This window comes from Solanum dulcamara, chromosome 11, assembly GCF_947179165.1.
Source record: "Solanum dulcamara chromosome 11, daSolDulc1.2, whole genome shotgun sequence".
Lineage (NCBI taxonomy): Eukaryota > Viridiplantae > Streptophyta > Magnoliopsida > Solanales > Solanaceae > Solanum > Solanum dulcamara.
The window spans coordinates 28,667,584-28,692,375 of NC_077247.1; the positions used below are offsets into that span (position 1 = coordinate 28,667,584).

General features: G+C 37.4%; 1 protein-coding gene across 4 annotated transcripts; it reads left to right on the top strand.

The window, feature by feature from the left end:
• The first annotated feature begins 207 nt into the window (after positions 1-207).
• On the top strand, positions 208-23,713 carry LOC129874740 (uncharacterized). 4 transcript variants are annotated; one of them, XM_055950083.1, is made up of 13 exons: positions 208-464; positions 634-858; positions 8,341-8,461; positions 8,590-8,692; positions 10,312-10,435; positions 16,300-16,365; positions 17,210-17,248; positions 19,136-19,216; positions 19,321-19,368; positions 20,249-20,299; positions 22,216-22,284; positions 22,819-23,070; positions 23,237-23,713. In XM_055950083.1, exons 2-13 carry the CDS (start codon positions 709-711, stop codon positions 23,474-23,476), a joined length of 1,344 nt encoding a protein of 447 aa, XP_055806058.1. In that variant the 5' UTR covers positions 208-464; positions 634-708; the 3' UTR covers positions 23,477-23,713. The 4 variants fall into 4 exon arrangements, with proteins under 4 accessions (XP_055806058.1, XP_055806060.1, XP_055806057.1 ...); XM_055950085.1 differs by having other exon boundaries at positions 8,332-8,461; positions 22,819-23,066; positions 23,237-23,475; XM_055950082.1 differs by having other exon boundaries at positions 210-464; positions 8,332-8,461.
• Positions 23,714-24,792: the final 1,079 nt, after the last annotated feature.

Here is a 24,792-nt window from a genome sequence, read left to right on the forward strand (position 1 = left end):
TTAGGTGTGTTTTTGACACTTATCTCAAAAATTAATAAAATATTTAAATCCCTATTAAATAATTAGAAGTAAAACATAATCTTATTAAGCTATTGATTAACCATTCATTGAAAATTAAATTAATACTATAACTCAATAAAAAAATTACAAAACCGTTTAAAAACCATTAACCTAATAATCCAGTATCCATAAAATCAATATTCTTTCTAAAAATGCAAAAACCACACGAAATATAAGGAGTATTAGTGCAGGTCTGCGTCTCAACTTCTCTGGTTAACCGACACATCATTCCAATCAAAGCTCCTATAAAAGCCCTAAGCGGCCGGAGGCAGCCGATCTCCTTTCTTCTCCGGCGATTACCCGTACAAAATATCCGCCGTTGTCGGCCACCATCGCTGAACGTAACACCTCTTCTGTTCTAAATTTCGACCGATAGATTTTCAGCAAGTCGGTCTTGGGAACAGGTAAATTTGTCCGTTGTATTCGAATTGAAATGGTGACATAGTAGTCACAGTCGACTCATTTGAATTCTGAAATGAGTTGAATGTTTATGTTCATATGGTTGATGGGTTTATTTCTTAATTTTGTTCTATTTTACACTAATTCCGAGTTCATTTGTTTGTGGTAATGCAGAGCGGAAGCTGGCAAAAAAGAGAGAAAAAAAACCCAAGTTTTTATTATTTGTCTGGAGAATGAGTTGACGTAATAATGAGCAGACTCTCATTTAGGCCACGTCCACTTGACATTCACAGGAAGTTACCTATTGTAAAATCTGTAAAAGATTTTGAAGATGATGATACACCATCCAATACCCGCAATCAAATCATTCGTCTAGCTGCTGAAGCGGCAGATATTGAGGTTTGCTGAACTCAAGTTTGATAATCTACTGTATTCGTATTTCTATTTGATTGTTAATGTTGCATGGTTTGATGTGTGTGTTTAAATTCTATATAGCAGGTATGTTTAGCGTTAGTACTGTGGCCTGAATATTTAAGCATGGATGTTCTAGAGAAATATTTTTGAGTTATGCAGATGAAATGACTGTTTAGGCCTCTATTTTCTTCCTCAATATTGAGAAAGATCATGCAGACATTTAGCTATTAAAAAGATGCAAATACTGAGCGTTGAGTTCTTCATATGTCCTGTGAAAATTTTAGCCTAGTGATAAGTGATCTATATTTGCTGATAAATTACTGCCAATAACCATAATAATTCAATGTTTTTGGATTTGGTGTCACGAATAATTTCTTAACTGAAGTGTGTGTACTAATGTAATTTACATGCTTTGGTTAAACAAAGGGGAATATTGTCTTGAGAATCGCCTATGCAGAGTGTTGGACCATGTCTTTTTGGTATTCCCCCCCCCCCCCCCCCCCTATTATTGGAAGTATTATGCATACCTGCAACTCAGTGTTTTTTAATGCATGGTATAGTTAGACATCTTTTTATCAGATAATAAAGTAGATATAATTGACAGCTTTGGCTGAACATAACGGGATTCTTTGTCTTGAACTAAAATCAGAACTTTTTACAACATTTTTAAAAGAATGCTCGAAACAATTTTTTCTTGCACAAATTTATGATAAAATAAGTCATGATGCTCAAGAAAGGTACACTAAAGCTTGTATGACTCTGTGTTTCAGGGCTTCTATTGGTGTGGTGTACTTATCTTGTTAGCTCAAGTTGACAACTATATATTGTTATTGGTTAAACATAGAGGAGGGTTCTGGTTTTCTTAAGCACATTAGTGAACATATCCAAAAAAAGGAGGTAATCCATTTCATTATAGTATCATACTAAGAGATGTTATCCAAGTTTCCTAAGAGATGCATACTATGGACTTAGTGGTTTTTAGATTAGCTTCAGATATGGTGTTTGAATTGTTTCTATTTCTAATTCTTATTTGCAACGCTGTTTTCATGGGAAAAGCATTTTATGTATTGTTTCCCTTTCTCTTCTGCTGGTCTCTAATTAAAATAGAAGATCATAAATCATCATAAGACTCCTAATTCTAGAAACGGGCAGTAGTTATTGTTGGTTTAGTTTTTTATTTGGTTAGTGTCAGTGTGTCACTGAAGGTTTAGTGTTGTTGAATGATGAAAGTATGAGCCACTTGCCAAGCATTTACTTGTTTAATGAGGTCTTCCTTCTTTCGTGTTGAATGATGAAGTATAGACTGCTGTCTTGTGCCTCAGCAAACACTTCTTGCTTGTCCCTGATATAACGGTAAGCAGTAGGGCATTTCCCTTGAGTCTTCTACTTAACAACATCAAGTAGAGTCATAGGCTGTCTGCCTAGGACTAACTCAAATGGGCTCATCTCTGTTGCCGACGAGTTGTGCAAATTATAGCAAAATTATGCACTATCCAATAAGTCCACCCAGTTCCGCTGACTTGCTGTCACAAAGTCCTCAAATATTCCTCTAACAAATGATTAATTCTTTCGATTTGCGCATCAGTTTAAGGGTGGTTCGCCGAAGAGAATTTTAAATCAGTTCCCATCATGTTGAACAAAGCAATCTAGAACCGACTCGTGAACCGAGTATCCCTATCATTGATGATATCAGCTGGTACACCAAAAAACTTAAACCACATTTAAGTAAAAAAAATCAGCAGCAACATCCAACGAACACACAACTGGAGCAACAATAAAAATAGCATATTTTGAGAACCTGTCCACCACAACCATTATTGATGCCATACCGTTTACCTTCGGAAACCCACCAATAAAGTCCATCGAAATAGACATCCACGACCTTTCAGGAATAGGAAGAGGCTGCAACAAACCCGCTTCCTTCTTGCGCTCAGTTTTATCTAGTTGACAAACCAGACAAGTTTTCACATAAGCTTCAACATCGTCTTCCATCTTTGGCCAGAAATACACTCTAGATAGTAATGCCAACATCCGTTCAACACCCGAATGCCCAACCAAAGTAGTGTCATGCGCCTCTTTCATTAGTTCTTTACGCAATCCACCACCTTGAGGTACCACGATTCTCCCCCGTTTGAAATTGAGCAGATCATCCTCGATCCAATACCTCCTCAGTGTCCCCTCTTTAACTTGACTCATTAACTTGGTGTATAATGAATCACTTGCAGCACACAGTCTAATCTCATCAATAAAATTAGACTCCAACCGAGAAATTGAATATATAGCAGCGAATACCTCTTTTCTACTCAAAGCATCAGCAACTTGGTTGTGTTTTCCCGGCTTATGCTCCCACATGAAGTCATATTCAGCCAAGAATTCTTGCTAACGGGCCTGTTTGGGACTCAGTTTGCGCTGCGTTTTGAAGTAAGTATTAGCAACGTTGTCCGTCTGCACCACAAACTGTCCCTAGCAGATACACACGCCAAGTCTACAAGTAATGAACCACAACAACCATCTCCTTTTCATGAGTAAAGTATCGTTGTGTCGCTTCATTCATCTTTCTGCTTTCAAAAGCCACGGGGTGGTCTTCTTGTACCAACACACCTCCCACAGCCTTGTCCGAAGCATCAGTATGCACTTCAAAAGACAATTCGAAATCAGGCAGCCTTAGTATGGGTTCTAAAGCAATGGCTTCCTTCAACAAGTTGAATGCACCATCACATTTTTAAGTCCACGCCCACACCACATTTTTTTTCAGCAAATCAGTCAAAACGACAGCCTTCTTTGAATACCCGACTGCCGAGCAATGGTGACGCAAGAGAAAAAAAATCACCTCTGTTTCAACTGGTATCAGAGCCCGGTTACGTTCATGGCACGATGGCTGGCGGAAGTAGTACGTACAATAAACTGAGGGACTGAGTAGCTGCCCTGAAGAAGTTGGTGGGAATGGCTGAAAACGCTGATGATGTGATGTTTATAATTAGTCGCATTCATGGCTTGAACACGGAACTTGCTCAGTTTCGTGAGATCATGACAATAAGAACAATGGGATATGATGAATTCCGTAAAGAAGCCTTGGTTCAGATCGAGGATCTGAAGAAGGCAAACGAAACTCTAAACTTGGAAGTGGTTGTACTGCGGAGAGCAATGGCTGTTGATTCTAACGCAGGCCATGAGGCAGAACGTTCCAACGTGAAGATCCCTGAACCTAAAGCCTTTACTGGTTCAAGATCTGCAAAGGAATTGGAAAATTTTCTATGGGATATAGAACAGTACTTCACAACTGCCCGTATTTCTGAAAATGACAAGTTAAGTATCACCACTATATACTTTACTGGTGATGCGAAATTGTGGTGGAGAACCAGGGATGCGGATGACATAAGTGTTGGAAGGCCAAGGATCAATACTTGGACCAAATTGAAGAAGGAAATGCGTGATTAGTTCCTTCTTAGCAATGCATCTTGGATTGCTAGGGATCGCTTGAAAAGATTGAGGCAAACAGGTTCTGTTCATGACTATATCAAGAAATTTACTTCTTTGATGTTGGACATCCAAAATATATCGAATGAAGATAAGTTGCACTTCATTTCTGGGATGCAAGCATGGGCCTAAAACGACCTTAGGAGACAGAACGTGAAAGATCTCCCAAGTGCAATTGCAGCGGCTGATTCATTGGTAGATTTTCGCTCAACACGTGTTATATCTGAAATTTCCACATTTTCTAAGTCCAAGAAAAAGACTGAAAAGAAGGGGGAGTGGAAGAAAGAAGGTGCTGACGAAGGAAAGGTTGTTGCGGATGTTGGAAATTCAAGGAACAAGAAAAATTCAGCGAGTGATAAAGGTTGCTGGACTTGTGGAGGGGCTCACTTGGCTAAGAATTGCCCAAATCGTGAAAGGGTAAATGCTATGTTTGCGGGGAGTGTAAATGCAAACGAGGAAGGTGGTGTAGTTGCTGCTTTGGCAAATCCACTTGGTTTACTCTTGAACAATCATATTTCATTAGTGAACGCGGTGGTGGAGTCATCTACAAATCCTCATTCATCGTTGCTGCACATTGAGATGAAAGTTGATGATAAAGTGTTAGTGACAATGGTGGATACTGGAGCTACTCACACTTGTATCGATGTCAAACTTGCTGACAAATTTGGACTTAGATTGACAAAGAGCTCGAATTATATGAAAACTGTGAACTAGGTGGCCCAACTGATCGAAGGTATGGCATATGACGTGAGGGTACTTGCTGGACCTTGGGCTGGAAAACACAGTTTGATGGTGATTCCGTTGAGAGATTTCGATAAGATACTTGAAATCGACTTCTCGAGGAAGAACAGCTTCGTTCCAATGCTCCACTTGGACGGAGTAATGGTGATGCAAGAAAAGATGGTTGGGTTCATAAAGGTTGTTCATCCATATGGCGAGGCAGAAAAATTAAGTACAAGAGCCCTATTATATCTGTTATTTTTGTTGAGAAAGGCTTGAAAAAAAGTGAAGAAACTTTCCTTGCTGCTTTGGTTGAGATGAAACCTGATGTTAAGGTACAAGTGCCTGATTGCGTGGCATACGTTTGAGGAGAATTTAAAGAAGTTATGCCACCTGAACTCCCTAAAATGTTGCCACCAAGAAGAGATATTGATCATAAGATTGAGTTGCTGCCAGGTTTTGTTGCTCCTACACAAGCTCCTTATCGTATGGCTCCTAAGGAGTTCGCTGAATTGCGGAAACAATTGAATGAATTACTAGATGCAGGTATGATTCAGCCCTCTAAAGCTTCGTATGGTGCACCTGTTTTATTTCAAAGGAAACAGGATGGGTCGATGAGAATATGTGTGGACTATCAAGCACTGAACAAGGTGATTGTGAAGAACAAGTACCCCGTTCCGTTAGTGCAGAACCTCATGCACAGATTGTGCAAGGCAAACTGGTTCACTAAGCTAGACCTCAGGTCAGGTTATTGGCAAGTAAGAATAGCCTAGGCCGATGAGTCAAAGACAATGTGTGTAACTAGATATAGCTCATATGAATTTCTTGTAATGCCGTTTGGGCTGACCAATGCCCCGGCTACTTTCTGTAATTTGATGAACAATGTTTTATTTGAGTACCTAGATGATTTTGTTGTGGTGTACTTAGATGACATTGTAATCTATAGCTGCTCGTTGGAAGAACATGTAAGTCATTTGAAAATGGTACTGTCTCGATTGCAGGAGTACAAGCTTTATGTAAAGATGGAGAAATGCGAGTTTGCTCAACAAGAAATCAAGTTTCTTGGGCACTTGGTCAGCCAAAACCAAGTAAGGATGGACCCAAAGAAGGTGCAGGCTATTGTTAATTGGCAGGCGCCGTGGAGTGTGAAGGACTTGAGGTCATTCCTTGGGTTGGCAAGGGTATTCAAAGAAGGCTGTCGTTTTGACTGATTTGCTGAAAAAAAATGTGGTGTGGGCGTGGACTTAAAAATGTGATGGTGCATTCAACTTGTTGAAGGAAGCCATTGCTTTAGAACCCATACTAAGGCTGCCTGATTTCGAATTGCCTTTTGAAGTGCATACTGATGCTTCGGACAAGGCTGTGGGAGGTGTGTTGGTACAAGAAGGCCACCCCGTGGCTTTTGAAAGTAGAAAGTTGAATGAAGCGACACAACGATACTTTACTCATGAAAAGGAGATGGTTGCTGTGGTTCATTGCTTGTAGACTTGGCGTGTGTATCTGCTAGGGACAAAGTTTGTGGTGCGGACGGACAACGTTGCTAATACTTACTTCAAAACGCAGCGCAAACTGAGTCCCAAACAGGCCCGTTAGCAAGAATTCTTGGCTGAATATGACTTCATGTGGGAGCATAAGCCGGGAAAACACAACCAAGTTGCTGATGCTTTGAGTAGAAAAGAGGTATTCGCTGCTATATATTCAATTTCTCGGTTGGAGTCTAATTTTATTGATGAGATTAGACTGTGTGCTGCAAGTGATTCATTATACACCAAGTTAATGAGTCAAGTTAAAGAGGGGACATTGCGGAGGTATTGGATCGAGGATGATCTGCTCAATTTCAAAGGGGGGAGAATCGTGGTACCTCAAGGTGGTGGATTGCGTAAAGAACTAATGAAAGAGGCGCATGACACTACTTTGGCTGGGCATCCGGGTGTTGAACGAATGTTGGCATTACTGTCTAGAGTGTATTTCTGGCCAAAGATGGAAGACGATGTTGAAGCTTATGTGAAAACTTGTCTGGTTTGTCAACTAGATAAAATTGAGAGCAAGAAGAAAGCGGGTTTGCTGCAGCCTCTTCCTATTCCTAAAAGGCCGTGGATGTCTATTTCGATGGACTTTATTGGTGGGTTTCCGAAGGTAAATGGTATGGCATCAATAATGGCTGTGGTGGACAGGTTCTCAAAATATGCTATTTTTATTGTTGCTCCAGTTGTGTGTTCGTTGGATGTTGCTGCAGATTTGTTTTACTTAAATGTGGTTTAAGTTTTTTGGTGTACCAGCTGATATCATCAGTGATATACTTGGTTCACGGGTCGGTTCTGGATTGCTTTGTTCAACATGATGGGAACTGATTTAAAATTCGCTTCGGCGAACCACCCTTAAACTGATGGGCAAACCGAAAGTTTTAATCATTTGTTGGAGGAATATGAGGCACTTTGTGACAGCAAGTCAGCGGAACTTGGTGGACTTATTGGATAGTGCACACTTTTGCTATAATTTGCACATATCGTCGGCAACAGAGATGAATATTCGAGAGCACCCAAGGGTGTGGCCTAGTGGTCAATGAATTGGTTGAGAGCCATGAGGTCTCAGGTTTAAATTCCACCGCAGACAAAAACACTAGGTGATTTTTTTCATCTGTCCTAATCTTGGTAGACAGAGTTACCTGGTAGCAATGGGAGGTGATATGTGTCTCGTGGAATTAGTCGAGGTGCGCAAAAGCTGGTTCGGAGACCACAGTCATAAAAAAAATGATGAATATTTTGAGAAAGTGATTTGTGATAATTAAAGAGTTCCCCAATTGTTTCTTTCCTGGAAGGTACTAAGCCATAGCCATAAAGCTGGTATATCCTTGTTACTGGAAGGATAATTTGAGATGTTAAAGTTTGGTTCTCTGCACTACACTTGGCTTCTTTGGAAATGGGCACCTTTTTTTAAGCAATTGATGAAAAATTTGAAGTTCAATTATCTATATCTGTTTCCTTGTATCTTAGATGGCATCAACTTACTTTCGGAAGTCTACTTATCTTTCTCTTTATTGCTTTTAAAATTCCCATAAAGAGATCTTAACAATTTTAGTTTTTGCATTATGAGGAAACTGTTCTTGCTTTAAACTCCACTGGAAGTTGTCTAGTAGAATCATAGAATATTTTCAAAACTGTGAATTTTATGGTGCAGAATAAGATGTGGAATTTAGGCTTGATATCTGGATAGGTTTTATTTGTAGCTAAACTGATTATGCTGGAAAAAAATGTTCCCTAGGTACAACAGACTTCTAGCAAGAAGTTTGTTCCTGAAATACCTATACCCGAGTATGTGGTGGTGGATACATATGAAAGAGATTATTCACGCACTTTTGCTCAGCCAACATCTTATATACATGCTAGAGGAGGTATGCAAAGAACATGACTAGTATTTGATTTTACTTCAAATTTGATAATAACTTCTGAACCTTACTATATGTTGTTTATTCTTTATCTCAAAAAAGAAATTACTCAAATTTTGTTATATTAAATGTAGTCCGAGCCGAGATTGGAGAATTTGTTGAGTACGATCTTGACAACGAGGATGAAGATTGGCTTCAAGACGTAAACAGAGAGAGAAAGGCACTTGCAGCTGAAAAGTAAAAATCATACTGTACTCCTACATGTATATTGTGATGTGTCCATTGTCTGTTTAATTGGTTGATGGCAGTCTTTTGTCTTCATTTTTACCTCAATTAATGTACTTTGCATGATTACTGATTACCATCTGTTTCTCCTTTTAGTTGGTCTTCCCATCTTTCTTGTTTGCACTGTTTAATTATTTTCTTACTAATAGTATTTACTGGATTAATAGTTGCACTTCTCTGGATTGTTGAATTCTAGTACTTGTAACTATTCATTCTGTCAAAAGAAGTAAGACGTACTAATCTCATAAAAAAAAGAAAGAAAGAATTAAGACCTGCTAAAACCCATCCAAGGTTTATGGTTTATGGATCCTTATAAACCTTAAACCAAAAAAAGAGAAAGGAATATGAATATTTTCGGTGCAGGTCTCAATATAAGCTTTATAACTCATCGGCACTAATCACGCATGTGACCACGACACCAGAGCTTAGGCAACCTAGAAATCAATATTTAAGGAGAAAATAGGGAGATGGAATGATTCTGATTCTGCACCCAAGGGTGTTGCCTAGTGGTCAATAAAGTGGGGAAGAACAGGTTCAAATCTCAGCAAAGACAAAAACAATAGGTGATATCTTCTCATCTGCAAAGTCTTGGTTGGTAGAGCTACCGGTGTCTATTCTGGTCAGAGGTATTTGATCCCTGGTAAAATTAGTCTATTGGCAAGCAAGTTGGCTAGGACACCACTGCCCCGTTATTAAAAAAAGAGGAGATAGAATGGTTCCATTATATACTCATATTACTTAAGCTATAAATTAGCCAATCAAAGTGCTACATAGATAGTTGCTAATACGAAAGCCCATTTTTTGGGGAAAGAGCCTCTTTCTCATCTTGTCATTGTTGTCTGAAGTGCTATGGTGTGCTTCAATAATGTAAACCTGACTTCACTTTTGATGCTTTGAATCATATTGACGCTCAAGCCATTCTTCTGGAATCCTTACCTGGCTCTAGAGGTCAAAGCTTGCGCAGGCGAAGGCGATCACAACACAGGGACATGTTATATGACATGGATGTTCAGAGCAAAAGCTCATTAATTTTTGGGATCTTCTTAGATTACCTACCTTGACCTTACCTTGATCAAGAGTCTTCTGCGTATTGTCTGGCAGTCCATATTAACTTGCCCATCCATTTGCTAACCTGATTTTTAACTGCATGTGATGTACAACTTTTTATATTCCAAAAACTTGTTTGTCACTATCTCGTTTTACTTTCCTTAGTTTCATTAGCTCTAGCAGCATAGAATGCTTTCTTACCTTAGTTTATCCTTACAAGTTCTCCTACAGTCGACTAACTAACAGACCAGCCTTTTTTCTTTTTGAGCGTTTCTGTTTTCCTTGTTGCTCTCTAACTCAGTCAGACTGCTATGCCCCATTCCCTCACACTGCTATCCGTCCCTCTCTCAGTACTTCATTATCTCATTGTTATTCTGTATTTTGCTTCAAATATTTTCTTTCATCCACAGGATTTTAACCAGTTATACATTATCTTCATCTTTTTCCTATCCAATTCTATTAACCTTGTTCATGATTTGAATTTTGGATTTGCTTATTCAGACATTACTTTTTGCCTGATATAGGTTGGAGATCATTCTGCACAAATTAGAGGTTTTAGATCACAAGGCCCGAGAAAGAGCAGGACTGATAACTCCTACTCTTAACTCACGTATCCCGGTGCTTCTAAGTTTTGATGCTTCTGTTGAGGTGAAAATATCTCTGCTTAGTCTGTTTCTTTTGCTGGTTTTACTTTGTGACTTTTTGTTGCTTTGTTATTTAAAAGCCTCCTTTCGAGTAGTTGATACTGTTGCTTTGGTAATAAGTTCATCTTTTTGTTGTTAATGTGAACTTTGTAGAGAACCTATGTTCATTATTTTAGTTTACCTCTTACGTTAGTCTGCAAAATTACAACAGAATTGTTAGAGGCAATGTCTTGAATGATCAGATGAAGAACCAAAACAAATTTCTTTCTTTTTGTAGTCCTTCTGCTCTTTTTTCTTGACTAAGTGATCCTATGAACTAAATGATCTCAAGGGATGCATGGGAGGAATATTCAGAAGAGTCATCATGGGTAATAAGTTTTCTAGTGCCAGCTAGTGTCTCTTTTGGCTGTTTGGTCCATTGGTTTCCTGCTCTTTTATGTAATCGTGAAAAAAAGCCTTCACATAAAGCTGTTGAATTATGGATGCAATTATATTGCACAGTTGCAGAAAGTCGCCGATGTTGTGGTATCCCAAATGGTTAATTGTTTTCCTCTACATAATTAGAACTACCAAAATCCAATGATAATTATGTGTAGCTTCTGGTCTTTGATTGAAGAAGGTTTACATTGAGACCAAAGAGTTCGATTTCTTATACATGATGGACTTCTCATACTTTCTGTTAGCGGAAAAGTGAAAATAATAAAGAAAAAGAAAGAACAACAATATTTAACGTGGTTTGGATCAGAATGATTCTACGTCCACTAGAGAACAACTGCCTTTATATTAACAAAGAAAGGGAAGAGATCCCAAATACAACTATTAATTCTCTACTCTTCTAATGTATTTTGCAAATGCCTTAGAATATGAGAAGACAAGAGAGAAATGTTTTTGAGGTGTATTTCAAATGAATCAATAGCTACCTATTTATAGGAATAAATTCTTGCTCTTGATGTCATCCGTGACATCACATTTTGTGAAGATGTCAAAGTTTACCAAACTTTCACCTATCAAGTTTACCAAACTTTCACCTACCAAGTTGCTACATTAAGACTACCTAGGAACTTGTCAATTTTAACAAATCTCCACCTTGGCAAGATTCTCCATTTTCAACTTTCTTTCAGCAACTTTTGATTGTGTCTTCAACCTCAACTCTTTCAATCTCCACCATGGTTTGCGTTCCGAGCATTCGTATGAACAACTCCAGCCAAAACCTCTAAGCTTATTGGCCAATCCCGTTGTAAGAAACAAAAAGAATCAAACCTTTGTTGAACAGACTAGCTCTACCTAGCAGTTGTTCTCCCAGAGTTTGCATCAGTTGATGCATACGCCCGCCAAGTCCTTACAGTGTGCAAACTTGGCAAGCAGGCCTATCTTGGTCAGCATGTCTGCAGCGTTATCGTCTGTGGTAACCTTCTCGACCTTTATAGCTCCCTCTTCAACGACATCTCGAATGAAATGGAATCTGACATCAATATGTTTGGTGCGCTCATGAAATCTTTGATTTTTAATCAAATGAATAGCACTTTGACTATCACATCTTAGAGTTGATTCCAGCTGAACCAAACTCAATTTTGCACCAAACCTTTCAACCAGATAACTTCTTTCACTGCCTCTGTTGCTGCCATATATTCTGCCTCTGTTGTTGACAAAGCGACAATCAATTGTAAATTCGATTTTCAACTAACGGCACTGCCAACGAGAGTAAATATGTATCCAGTTGTGGACCTTCTTCTATCAATATCCCCTGCATAGTCAGAATCCACATAACCGAGAACTGAAATACCTTCACTTTTTCGAAAGGTTAGGCCAACATCAGAAGCTCCTTTGAGATGTCTCAATATCCACTTGATAGCTTCCCAATGCCTTTTTCCTGGATTGGCCATGTACCTATTTATCACACTTATAGATTGAGCAATATCTGGACGTGTGCACACCATAGCATACATAATGCTACCAACTGCTCTAGCATAAGGAACTTTTGACATATGCTCCACCTTATCCCCAGACTGAGGCGTTTGTAACTCTGAAAGCTTAAAATGAGAAGCTAACGGTATACTTACTGGCTTGCTCATCTGCATATTGAATCTCTTAAAAACCTTTTCGATGTACCTCTTCTGAGAAAGATGTACAACACCATCTTCTCTTGAAATCTCCATTCCAAGAATTTTTTTTGCATCTCCCAAATCCTTCATGTCAAATTCCTTGCTCAACAGTTTCTTCAAAATATTTATCTCTGTGATATTGTTAGTAGCAATAAAGCATATCATCAACATACAACAGTAAATAAATCATAGAGTTACTAGACATTTTCTTGTGATACACAACTATCAAATGCACTCCTCGAAAATCCATGTGTAGTCATGAATGCATCAAACCTTTTGTACCATTGTCTAGGGGATTGCTTCAAGCCATACAAAGACTTCTTCAGTTGGCATACATGATCTTTTTTTCCCTCAGCTAGGAAACCTTCAGACTGTTCCATATAGATTGTCTCTTCTAGATCACCATGTAAGAAAGCAGTTTTGACATCAAGCTGTTGAAGCTCCAAATCAAATTGTGCAACCAATGCTAGTAGCACACGAATTGAGCTATGTTTCACGATCGGAGAGAGATCTCATTATAGTCAATTCCCTCCTTCTGACTGAAACCCTTTGCAACCAATCTCGCCTTGAACCTAGCATCTTCCACTTCTGGAATACCTTCTTTCTGTAGATCCATTTGCATCCAACTGTCTTTTTCCCCTTTGGCCTCTCATTTTTGTGAAGAGACTCCATCTCTTGCATCATGGCTAACCGCCATTGTGCAACATCTTTGCGAGAAGTTGCTTCAACATACGAAGAGGGCTCGAGGTCCTTAATCTCTTCTTCTGCAGCTACGAATGCATATGCAATCAGGTTTGCTTGCTCTATAAGACGTTCTGGTTTTCGTATCTACCTTTTGTCCCTTCCCTTCGCAATTGTGTATGGTTCATTGACGGCATATTCTTCAAGATCTGCATCTTTTTACTCATCAACTTTAGTCTCTTGATCCTTTTCCTTGGTATGCTCCACCGGTAGCTCCATCTGCTCGTTGTTCTTGTTTCTTGATAACTCCACATAAACTTTATGAGGATTAAGTATAGAGGATTCATCAAAGGTAACATCTCTACTAACTACAAATTTGAGTAAAGATAAACACCAAAGTATGTACCCTTTTACTCGATCTACATCCCTACGAATATAGCCTTTTTAGCCCTTGGTTCAAGCTTTTCTTTATTAACATGATAATAAGTCGGACACCCAAATATTCGCAAGTATGAATAGTTAGAGGGTTCACCTGACCATACCTCATTCGGAGTCTTAAAGTCAATCGCTGATGCTGGAGATCGATTGACAATATGAGAAGCAGTGTGAACTGCTTCAGCCCAAGACACTTTGGACATTTTGGCTTGTAAGAGCATACAACGAGCCTTCTCAAGAAGAGTTCTGTTCATTCTCTCGGCAACTCCATTCTGTTGTGGTGTGTACCTGACCGTCTTATGTCTTGCGATCCCATGAACCTTGCAGAAATTATTGAGCTCTTCACTGCAAAACTCCAAGCCATTATTTGTACGAAGATACTTGATTTTTCTCTCCATTTGATTCTCAACCAAAATCTTCCATTCTTTAAATGCTTTAAAAGCATCATTTTTTGCCTTCAAGAAATGCATCCAAACCTTTCGTGAAAAATCGTCAATAAATGTGAGAAGATACCTCTTTCTTGGATGTAGTCTAGCACTCCTCCCATCTTGTGCTTGCCAGTGCTGAAACTGACATGCTTTTACTTTCCTAGGACGCAATGCTCACAAAATTCAAGTGTGCTGATCTTCTCACTGTTCAAAAGGTTGCGTTTGCTCAACATCTCCGGTCCTCGTGCGCTCATATGGCCAGTCTTATGTGCCATAATCTTGCCTTGTCATCATTAGATAACTGCTGCACTGTAGATGCATTAGCAGAGCCAACAATGGTGCTTCCTGCTACGTAGAGGCCATCCTCCAGCTTGGCCTTCAGCATGACTAAAGAACCTTTAGCCACCTTCATTGTTCCTCCCTCGCTCATGTACTTGTAGCCTTGATTATCTAAAGTACCCAGGAATATTAAATTCTTCTTCAGATCAGGAACATGCCGGACTTCTATAATAGTCCTCACGATTCCATTATGGCTGCGAACCCGAATTGAACCAATGCCAACTATTTTACAAGTTGCATTATTGCCCATTACTACAGTTCCTTCACTTTTCTCATAGCTGCTGAACCAATCTCTTCGGAATGTCATATGTAGCTTACAACCAGAGTCTAACACCCATTTGTTGTCATAGACTCCACTATTGCATGATGTTGTTAGTACATATTCATCAAGATGTACCTGCTAGACAATGGATGCACTCGCCTTTTCTTTGGACTTTGACATAGGACAATTTCTTTCAAAGTGTTCCTTTTTTTGACAGCCCCAACACTCCGCATTCTTCTTGTTCACACGAGATTTTGATCTGTGCTTTGATTTGCTCCTTCCCTGTTGGCTAGTATGACCTCTTACAAAGAGCCCACTAGCTTCATCATCTTTGTCTCCTTCAAAATGCCTTCGCACATCACAAAAGTTAAGTGCTTGCCGCACTTGCTCAAGAGTGATAGGCGCCTTGCTATACATCATTGAATTCTCACTATCACGATATTTTGAAGTCAATGAAAATAGCAAAGCACATGCAAGCGTCTCCTCATCCTTCTTAATTCGGCAATATGTAAGTCCATCACAAGTTTATTGAATGTATCTAGATGGTCTTGCAACAAAGTACCTGACTCCATCTTAAATGTGTGAAGACGCCTTTGTAACAACATCCTTGTTTTAACCGACCGGTCCTGGTAAAGTCCTTCCAGCCTATCCCATAATTGTTTGGCCATCTCCTCGATACTTGTACTCACTTCACAGAGCACGTTAGGTGCAAGAGATAGTTGGATTACACTCAATGCATCTCTTTCAATCTTTGCCTTGTTGGAAACTGATGTGTTATCGGGGTACTTTCCGTCAATAGCGTGGATTGAACCTTCCCTCTGCAGTAATGCCATCATCTGGATTTTCCAGATATTAAGTTGTGGCGCCCACTAAATCTATCAATTTCAAACTTCATGGAACTCATTTTTACTTGTTCTTCCTCTTTTACTACAAAGTATTTGGAAATACAGAAAGTCAAAGTAATTTTTTTCTAATGTGGAAGTTCAGACTGTGCTGCAACCACAGAACATACTTTGACAAAACCTTGGTTCTAATACCACTTTCTAATATTTGGTAAGTAAAGAGATAGGTTCTAATTTCAATTAAAATGAATATTTACTGTTAACTTCTAAAATTCTCAGTTAAGGGCCTGAAGAGGTGATATCAGTTTAAGACAGAAATCGTGTTAAACTCTAAGTTGACAGTATCATGTAAAGAAAGTTCATCATTGACCTTCTTTGGCAATTTTTACTGTCGAGTTGTAAATTTCCATGTTCTTTTATGTGTCGTATCAATTCAATGGAAAGGGACGACATATTTTGTAATAGATATCTGAAAATTACCGTTTCACTGAGAAGCATCAGTCTGCAACTTATGTCAATGTATTGAATGTGTGCATTCTTTAGGTATGGAGGCAACTTTATTTGGGGAGATATTTTAATTTATTCAGTTATAAATGCAGAACATGTACAAGAGCTTTCTGCTTCTTGCGTGATCTTAATTTTAGATGTCATGACTGGTTTTCTTTTGTGAGATTGATTTGCTTCTTTGAGTGTTGTGATTCGGTAATTTTACTTATTTTATAAGAGTGTTGGCTTGCGTTGTCTAATGGTTCACCTTTCTTTCTTTTCCTGAAATCTAGGCATTGCAATCGCTAACAATCAAATATGGAGTTTTCCAGTCAATTTATACTTACTGGAAAGACAAGGTACCCTATTCATCACCAATTTATGTTGTTTGATACTGTGATTTAACATCATTGATGAAGAAAAAGTAAATGTGATTCCTGTTGGAGGGATTGTTAAAGTTGGTATTGAAACAGATATCTGTATGCATACAACAGACATCTATGGAGTTCCTCTCCACTTATTCTTATACTAGCATGATCAATAGTGGCCATTCTAATCAGTAAGTACTGATGAATCTGTCCTGTCAAATTTCAGATCAAGTTTGTATCAGCAGCTATACGCAATAGGTTCTAATGCAATCCTTTTTGAATAAAAAATTTCAGTTTGGATCATTTGGGATGGCTGAAACTATGTATCTTAAATGGTTGTGAACATATATGTGGCTTCTATTAGGTAATTCATTCTGATAGAAAGAAGACCTCATTTACTGGATATATATAGTCCTAAGGATTATAGTTCAAAACATCTATTAAACAAACTGTATGGTGGTTAAGTTTCAAAAATTAAAATAAAACTAGAAGTTTCAAAAGAATTGTATATGGTTATATGACTTGATGTAAGACTTCCTATTTTTTGTTTTTTTGATAGCCGTGGTGTCCGGGATAGCTTGTGCCTCCTATTTTCCCTTTTTTAAAAAGAACTTCTTATTCAATATTAAATAGACTGGACTTTATATGCACGGTGATAAGTTTCTTGATATTTATGTACCAAAAATGCAATGGACTTCAAGTGCTTGACTAATTAATTGGTGCTACGATATTTTCTTTTCTATTATCAGCATTGCTAGATTCTTAGTAATGTGGTATGCTAAAGATGAATCTCACATATCTCTTTTTCTTGGGATTCACATTTCTTCTCTACCAGCGGGAACGGTGGCAGAAGCCTATTCTTCGGCGTTTGCAGGTCAAGTTTTAATTTCTGTAGATATAAGTGATTGCATTGGTGTTACACATAGTACAGATATGGTTCATCAAGCAATCTTCTTTGCGTTCGATAACCTCATCAGTTTGTTTTGTAGAAGACATGGATAAGGTTCCCCTCCCCGAATTTTCTCTGATCGTTTTATCATTTGAATTTTATTCTTCGGACAGATTCATCATAAGAAAAAGTAAAGAGATATCTTGAGATAGTTAGCTTCTTAAAGCCAGCGATTCTGTTTTTGAATTTATTATGTTAATAAATAATCTGACACTCTTTTCACTGGTGATTTTTAAATCTCTCTCCGGCCTTAATAGTTTTTGAATTCGTTGTGATTTGGTTGTCATGTTAGATAGTACATATAATCTCTATCTGCTAGTTCAGTTACACTTCTTGTCTTTAAAACGTAAACTCGGGAGCTGGATTAATAGGACTGAAGAAGAAGGAAAGAAATAGGGAATGTAGCTCCATGAATTTACGTTATTGTTAATTTCAACAAGTACCAAAATTCAACAAGTACCAAATTTTTTTGCATAAACCAATTTATTCCCTCTTTATGTTTTGGCCATCTCTTCTCTTCCACGTATGTCTGATTTTTTCCAGTATTTAGTCTTCTTGTATGTCGAATTAATTCTCTTATGACAGGTAAATTACGTCAGTGCTTGCCATTGTATCCTCATTTACCTGGGCTATATCAAACAACTTTACTGGTTCTCTTTGATTGTTTTGGGCCTTCAATAAGCATCAACTGAAGCCATGACCATATTCTTCTTCTATTGATGTTGTTTTCTTTCATTGCTTCATATTAATAAAACATATCTGTCAAGCACTATACAGGAAATTTTTCTGCAAAGTTATTTTTGGAAGTTACTCTCTTCCATTAGAAAAGAAAGCTGGACTTAGATCATGCAATAATATTAATGCTACCTAAATTTGGGCGATACTTGTAGAAGAAAATACTATAAGATGTATCAGTGAAGCTCCTTAGAAATCAGAACTTGGTATTTTTGCTTCTTCAGCACTTAATGCTATGCATTCCCTTTCTTTAATCTCCTGTCGTCATTGTTGACGATGATTAAGATATTTCAAAAAGAATGCTTTAAGTTGTTTCATATCCCTCAAAGCTAAAAGTTCCAATGTTGCATTCAGGACCTTAAATTATGTGTGCACACGACTAAGTCATCTGGTATGCTATTCCATGTTCATGCCTCCTAATCATCCTATTCAGTATTTTCCTCTCTTTTATTTGCTTAATCTTCTTCTTTGGATTTCTTCCTTTTTTATATCTCTTCATAACTCTTTTTTTTCACTGAGTAAGAATGGTGGGGAAAGTGCGGGGTGTTATCTTGAAAAATTGGTAATCTTACTCAGTTATTTTCCATGCTCCTTTATTATCGTACTTATGTCACTTCTGACAGTGTAGTGGCCGCTTCAAAAAATAAACTCACATTCCAGCAATGATATTCGGACTTCTTCAGTTGTGTCGTCGGTTAGTAAGTATGGTGATATAAAATTATTGAGGTTCTCTATATATAGAAAAACCAGCAAACTGCTAACTGTTCTCACTGTTCATTTTTTCTCTCTTTCTTTTCCCTGTTTGATCAATTTTTTCATGCAAGAATTCTCGCATGAAATATTGTTGCATCATCGCTCCTGTTTGCACCAACTTTTTCTAACATATGACCGGTGATATCTTTCCTAATGAAAAGTTTCACGTACCTTTTTGTTATTTCATTTTGGTGGATTTTTGATACATGCACCCTCGTAAGACTAAGAGATAATCGTATCTAGATTTGGTGTTCTGTGACCCCAGCAGTTACAAGTGATTATATTCTGAGTTTCTGACTGCTTTTTCTACCTTCATTCTTGCAGCCTCCTCCACCTGTTAGTGATACCAATCCATATAACGTATTTAGGCCAAGAGAGAAGGCTCACAGGCTTCACACAAGGAGGGTATGCGACTTTGGTTACTTTGGCCTTAAATATTCTTGCTAAATCATCGACCTTGATTATGGTTGTTATGAGGTATTTATTTTACTTCCCTTTTTCTGTCATAGATGCAAAGGAGGGAAAACAATGTGCAGTCATTTGAAAAGCTTCGCCAGGTGAGTGGGAATTACAGTTAGAGTTCTCAATTCGTTTCTTCTGCATGTGCTGGCAAGAAACAAAAACAAATTACTAACAGGGCTCTCATTTGTGGTGGTGTTATCGTGTCTTTGCCCTGCTTATTGGCCTGGCTACTCTTTCATCACAGATCTTGCTCAGTGTATTTCTTAGTCTACTTGTGACCCTTGCTATAAAATTTTTGCACAACCAAGTGACCTTTCTTTATCACCCTCATTTCCTTCATTTTATGTACTTTTAGTAGTAGCTATCATCCAATCCATCTTCAACTTCTGCATGAACATGCCCAGGCAACTCTTTCATCACAGATCTTGCTCAGCATCCTTCTTAGTCTGCTCGTGACCCTTACTATAAAATTTTTGCACAACCAAGTGGCCTTTCTTTATCACCCTCATTTCCTTCATTTTATGTACTTTATGTTGTAACTATCATCCAATCCATCTTCAACTTCTGCATGAACATGGTATTGCAACACCAAACCAGAATAATCACACTTCTTGTGTTTCAACCTCCCTGTTTTCAGAAATGAATTTGAACATCTTTTTAAGATGGTGAGATTTAAGTTGCAAATTGTAGGTCACTCATGCCAATGTTCTTGGCGCCTACACCTGACATCATTGCTTATCTGAGATAAATTCTCTAAAATATAGGATGATTGTCTTGGTGATATAACAATGATGATCTAAGAAACAAAATCTGTTGCCTGACATGATTTCCTCTAGTATGCCTCCCATATAATAGGTTAGAGGGATACCGTGCCTCGTGCAGAGGCTCTGCTATATACAGATGAACAAATACTGTGATGACGTCCTTCTAAAATTGAATTGTATTGTATAAAATCGTATGTCTCATATTCTACAGGTTAGGCGCAGCCTTGACCAAGCAAAGACCATTCTTGAGGCTCTCATTAAGGTTTGTCTTTCTGACTAACTAGTAATACAACCTACATTTCGCGTGGTCGTGAAAAAAATATACATTTTCCTTATTAAAGAATATACTTCAATTTTTTTTTCTCATGTTAAACTTACTAATTCTCACAAATAAAAAAACTTAAAATTATTATTATCCACATATTGAGAAGCTAAGTTTTTACTATAGAAAATATGAATGAATTTTAAATTTTTAAATATTAGCAACAAAAAGTCATTAGGAAGACCAGCTCCTCATTAGCCTTGTAAGATGAATTTTAAATTTTTCATGTTGCAACTTCTTTGTTTGGGTCAAATTGTGTTGAGATCTTATTCTTGAAGGATGTATACCTTGTATTTGAAATAAACAAAATCAAAATACAAAATAAAATAAAATAAAATAAAAAATTGATTAAATTATACTTGTATTTTCTTCAAATTTAAGACTAATTGAATGTTAAGAGTTATGCTCATCTCTCACAATGACTTGTCCAATTAATCTTCTTTTCTCGATTGAATTATACATGTTTTGCTACATATGAAAAAATTAAAAAGGAAGCTTCTTTTCCTTTTGTGGGGTTCTTGCTCATAAATAATGATGTGATTGTGATTGTGATTGTTCAATAATGATTGTAGTTAATCTGCATCATCACAAGAGTAGACACTCTCACCATTTTAACCATGGATAATTAGCTTTCCTGATTGTTCGGACAGAGTGAAGGCATTAAGTAATAACTTTGTTCTCTTATTAAGAAACGTAAAAAATCTTCTTGAATAACAAAAGTACCACAAGTTAGAAAGAACAACTTTTGAAATTCTTAAATAAGATGAAGAAAAAAAATAGGAAACAACTAAAAAATGAGAGAAAAGATAAATGTGTCGTAAAATAAAGAAAAGAAACAATTGTTAACAACATATTGCATGGTATGTTACAAAGTGCAGTTTTTTGTAAATCTAATAAGTTACAATTTTGCATAAGTTCATATGCAAACTTTGCTGCTACCTGTCTACTTTCCTGAGTCAGTTCTATATGATTTTCTATATATTACAAATTGCAACAATCAAACAATGTCAAAACTGCATAAGCTACTTTAAGTTTTGCAATGACCTTATTTTGGGGAGCCTTGGAGTAACTGGTAAAGTTGCTGCCATGTGACCAGGAGGTCACGGATTCAAACCTTGGAAACAGCCTCTGGCAGAAATGCAAGGTAAGGCTGCATACAATAGACCCTTGTGGTCGGGCCCTTCCCTGGACCCTGTGCATAGCGGGAGCTTAGTGCACCGGGCTGCCCCCTTATTTTGGGTGGAATCGATTTCATATGATTTCTCCTCTTTAAAATCTGTCTGTCTGCACTACAACAGCCGGTTGCTTATGGGCTATATCTGATGCTCAAGAAGGGTGACATTCTTGACTAATATGATCATTTCTTTTTGCAGCAAAGTCTTATTGTGTCTCTATTTATAGGACTACCATATGGAATGTCAAATGATGCCATTAACACAGCTATTAATTATTTTTAGGGGTTATGGTAATAAAAAGTTGTGGGGTAATGAAACTACAGACCATTAAGTTTTTACTATAAAAAATATGAATGAATGGAGTAGTAATTAGCACATTAAATTTTTGTACGAGAAGAAATAGAAAGTAGAGGAAATTGTCAAAAAAAAAATAGAGAGATAAATAGGATCCTTGGCCAAAGAGCGATGCCACATCACTCTTCTTTTGCCAGCTTTAAATATATATGGATTGCAATGTGGAAGACTTACCAAAAAAATTGCAATGTGAAGATATGGATAGCATGTTCTTTTATCGTTCTAAGCTCGTTACCACAAAATAAAGAAATTATAGACCTTTACAAAGTTTATCTCTCTGATCACCTTGTCAGCAGTTTTCAACTCCTTTGACGTGATTATATGCAGAGAGAGGAGAAGAAACGAGAGGTTGTGGAGAGTGAGGTTAGTCTTCAGAGACTTCAAATGAAACACAAGGTATGTGGAGTGTGGTATTATCTTCTTTCTCCTTTGCAAACTTTAATGCTTATAATACCTACTTGCTGAAGTGATATTGCTATTTGACCATCCACAATTAAATAACTTTATTTGCGTCACAATAGGAGCCAGCATTTTATGAGTATGCCTGCTCTCTTTTTAATGATGATTGCTTTCTGAGTTATATGAAATTGAGTTAATTATGTTACATGCTGCCATGTACCAATTCCATTTGCAGTACTGGAAAAGAACATTTCGTAATCCATTACAAGTTGGTTGTGCCGAATGGGCTGGTAATAAATCATTTTGGATAGGTTAAAGTGGAGGTAATTGTTTATGGAAAATACTATCTTTGATTGTGGGACAGATCTTTCTTAGCTAATTGCCTTTTTGTCAACTGCCCATGACCTCTTCAATTCAATATCTTTTAGCACCATAACTGGTTCTCAGCTCTTCATGGTATAAAGCTTTAAGGACATTTATGCGGAATGTGGTTTGATTCTGAATTACTAGTAAGAGTTTCTTGGTTTCCAGAATGAAATTGAGCTTTTTGAGGACACGTTGGCTCTGCCTGGATTTCCTTCCTTCCCAAGTATGTTTGGTTCAAGTGAGGAGGAATATGTTGACTCGGATGATGCTGCTATTAGCCGTCCACATGCTCAGTTTGATGTCTCACCGAATCTTACCTTCGTTGACTCAAAGCCAGTGATGGTGTCTGCTGGAAGCATGAGGCGAGAGCGAGAGTTGAAGCGGCGATATGTCCCACCTGGATGGCTCCACAAGTTGGTGCTTACCTACTCTTTTGAAAATTCTTTTTACCCTCCTCTATAATCATTTAAATATTCACATATGAGTTACTTGTCCTTTGTATGTAAGCACGTGCTACATCGTACTTAATGCACTCGTAGTACTAAACTAATTACCAGACTTTGCTCTTACTGGTTTGCTGTAGGATCCAAACGAGCCACTTCTCCTGTTCACTAAACCTCTTGATCCAGAAAAATTGGCAGCTGCAAGTATCATCCCTCCAGGTTCTTCAATGGAAAATAGCCTAGCTGGACGCAGATTCAACTCTCGTGGAAGGATTGGTCGAGGTGGCAGAATAGTGTTCGATAGATGGAATCCACTCATGCATACCCCAATTGAGTGTGCTGATGCTTTACATGTACCACTAAATTCTGCTCATCCCTGATATAATCAACCCTTCCCATGGTTCATTTGTCCATCCCCATATTAAGAGGGAGAATCCGTGTTGATGATTTTCCAAGGTTTTGAGCCCATTGTGGATTTTGACGACTCTAGAAACTCTCTTTTGTCGAAAGTGGTGAAGTCAAGGGGAAGTTTAGAATGCAGTGTGTCCTTTGTTTCTTTTATTGCTGTAGGATGTATCATTCTTATTGTTTCTTATGTAGGTTAAAGAGTTAAATCATCTCTCTGCCCAGTGTTGGATTTTGTGTCCAAGATTATGGGAAAATAGAGCTCTTCTTTCTTTCCTCCAACCGTACAGAATGTCAGGTCAATTATCGAAATGATGCAATTACCCAACCAGTTTTGGTCATATATTGTGAACTTTCACTTTATGATTGGATCTTGTAGTAAGGTTCGCTCGGGCTGGGTTGAAAATTGAAATATGTCTAGATGCAGCTGAGACTAATCGTGATAATGTATCTACTTTCGACACTATTTATTTACTCAAGTTGTTAAAGAACATCGTGGTATTTGAAATTTTGTTTCGCCTAACCCTAAATAAAATGGGTTATCATGTTTTGCTTGCCAACTGAAAAAATAAAAAAAGGAGACGGGTTATTAGCATCAAGTGTAAAGCTCCATTATACTCTCACTATATTAAGTGAATTGTTGGGTATGACACACCCTTGAGAAAATATTTCAAGACATAAATTAAAAAATTATTACCTTTTTGATTATTTTAAAACTATCCTCTTAGAAAATATAAAGTAGTTAAGAATCTTATTAAATGAAGCGTATATATGAAAAAATGTTTCAACAATTTTCTTATATTTTTATTTATTTTGAACTTTGAAATTTTTCTTAAAAATAATTTATTTAATATGAACCATTAAGAAAAATTCTTGTTTTACTAAATCTATTTAACTTTTTTTGTTAATAAATTGCACACAACAGAACGTAGTTGTATTTTTCTTCTACATAGGATGGGTCCCTTTAATCATTTATGCTCTATTCTTAATAAAATATACACAAATAGTTTTTTCTTTTGGTAGGATATACGATATTAAGATGCATCTTTGATATATAAAAGGGAAGATGACTTAAAAACACTTTAATCTTTGCCTGAAATTATTATTACATACTCTGATTTTGTGGGGTTATATTACCCCCTGAGTAATTTAATCAAAATATATATTCCTATAAAATGTCACACCCAAATTTGTGTTTGGAGGTGATATTCACGCGTCACTATGTGTAAATTTCATGTTTTTAATTATTTTTTTGCTTCTTAATCTCTCATTTTTTTTAATTCATTTTTTT

Excerpts from the sequence above, each read along its gene's own strand:
- LOC129874740 (XM_055950082.1), top strand. The coding sequence starts at position 709 with ATGAGCAGACTCTCATTTAGGCCACGTCCACTTGACATTCACAGGAAG. Across the intron at positions 8,693-10,311 it reads AAGGCACTTGCAGCTGAAAA|GTTGGAGATCATTCTGCACA; the intron begins GTAAAAATCATA and ends TGCCTGATATAG. Across the intron at positions 19,217-19,320 it reads ACAGGCTTCACACAAGGAGG|ATGCAAAGGAGGGAAAACAA; the intron begins GTATGCGACTTT and ends TTTCTGTCATAG.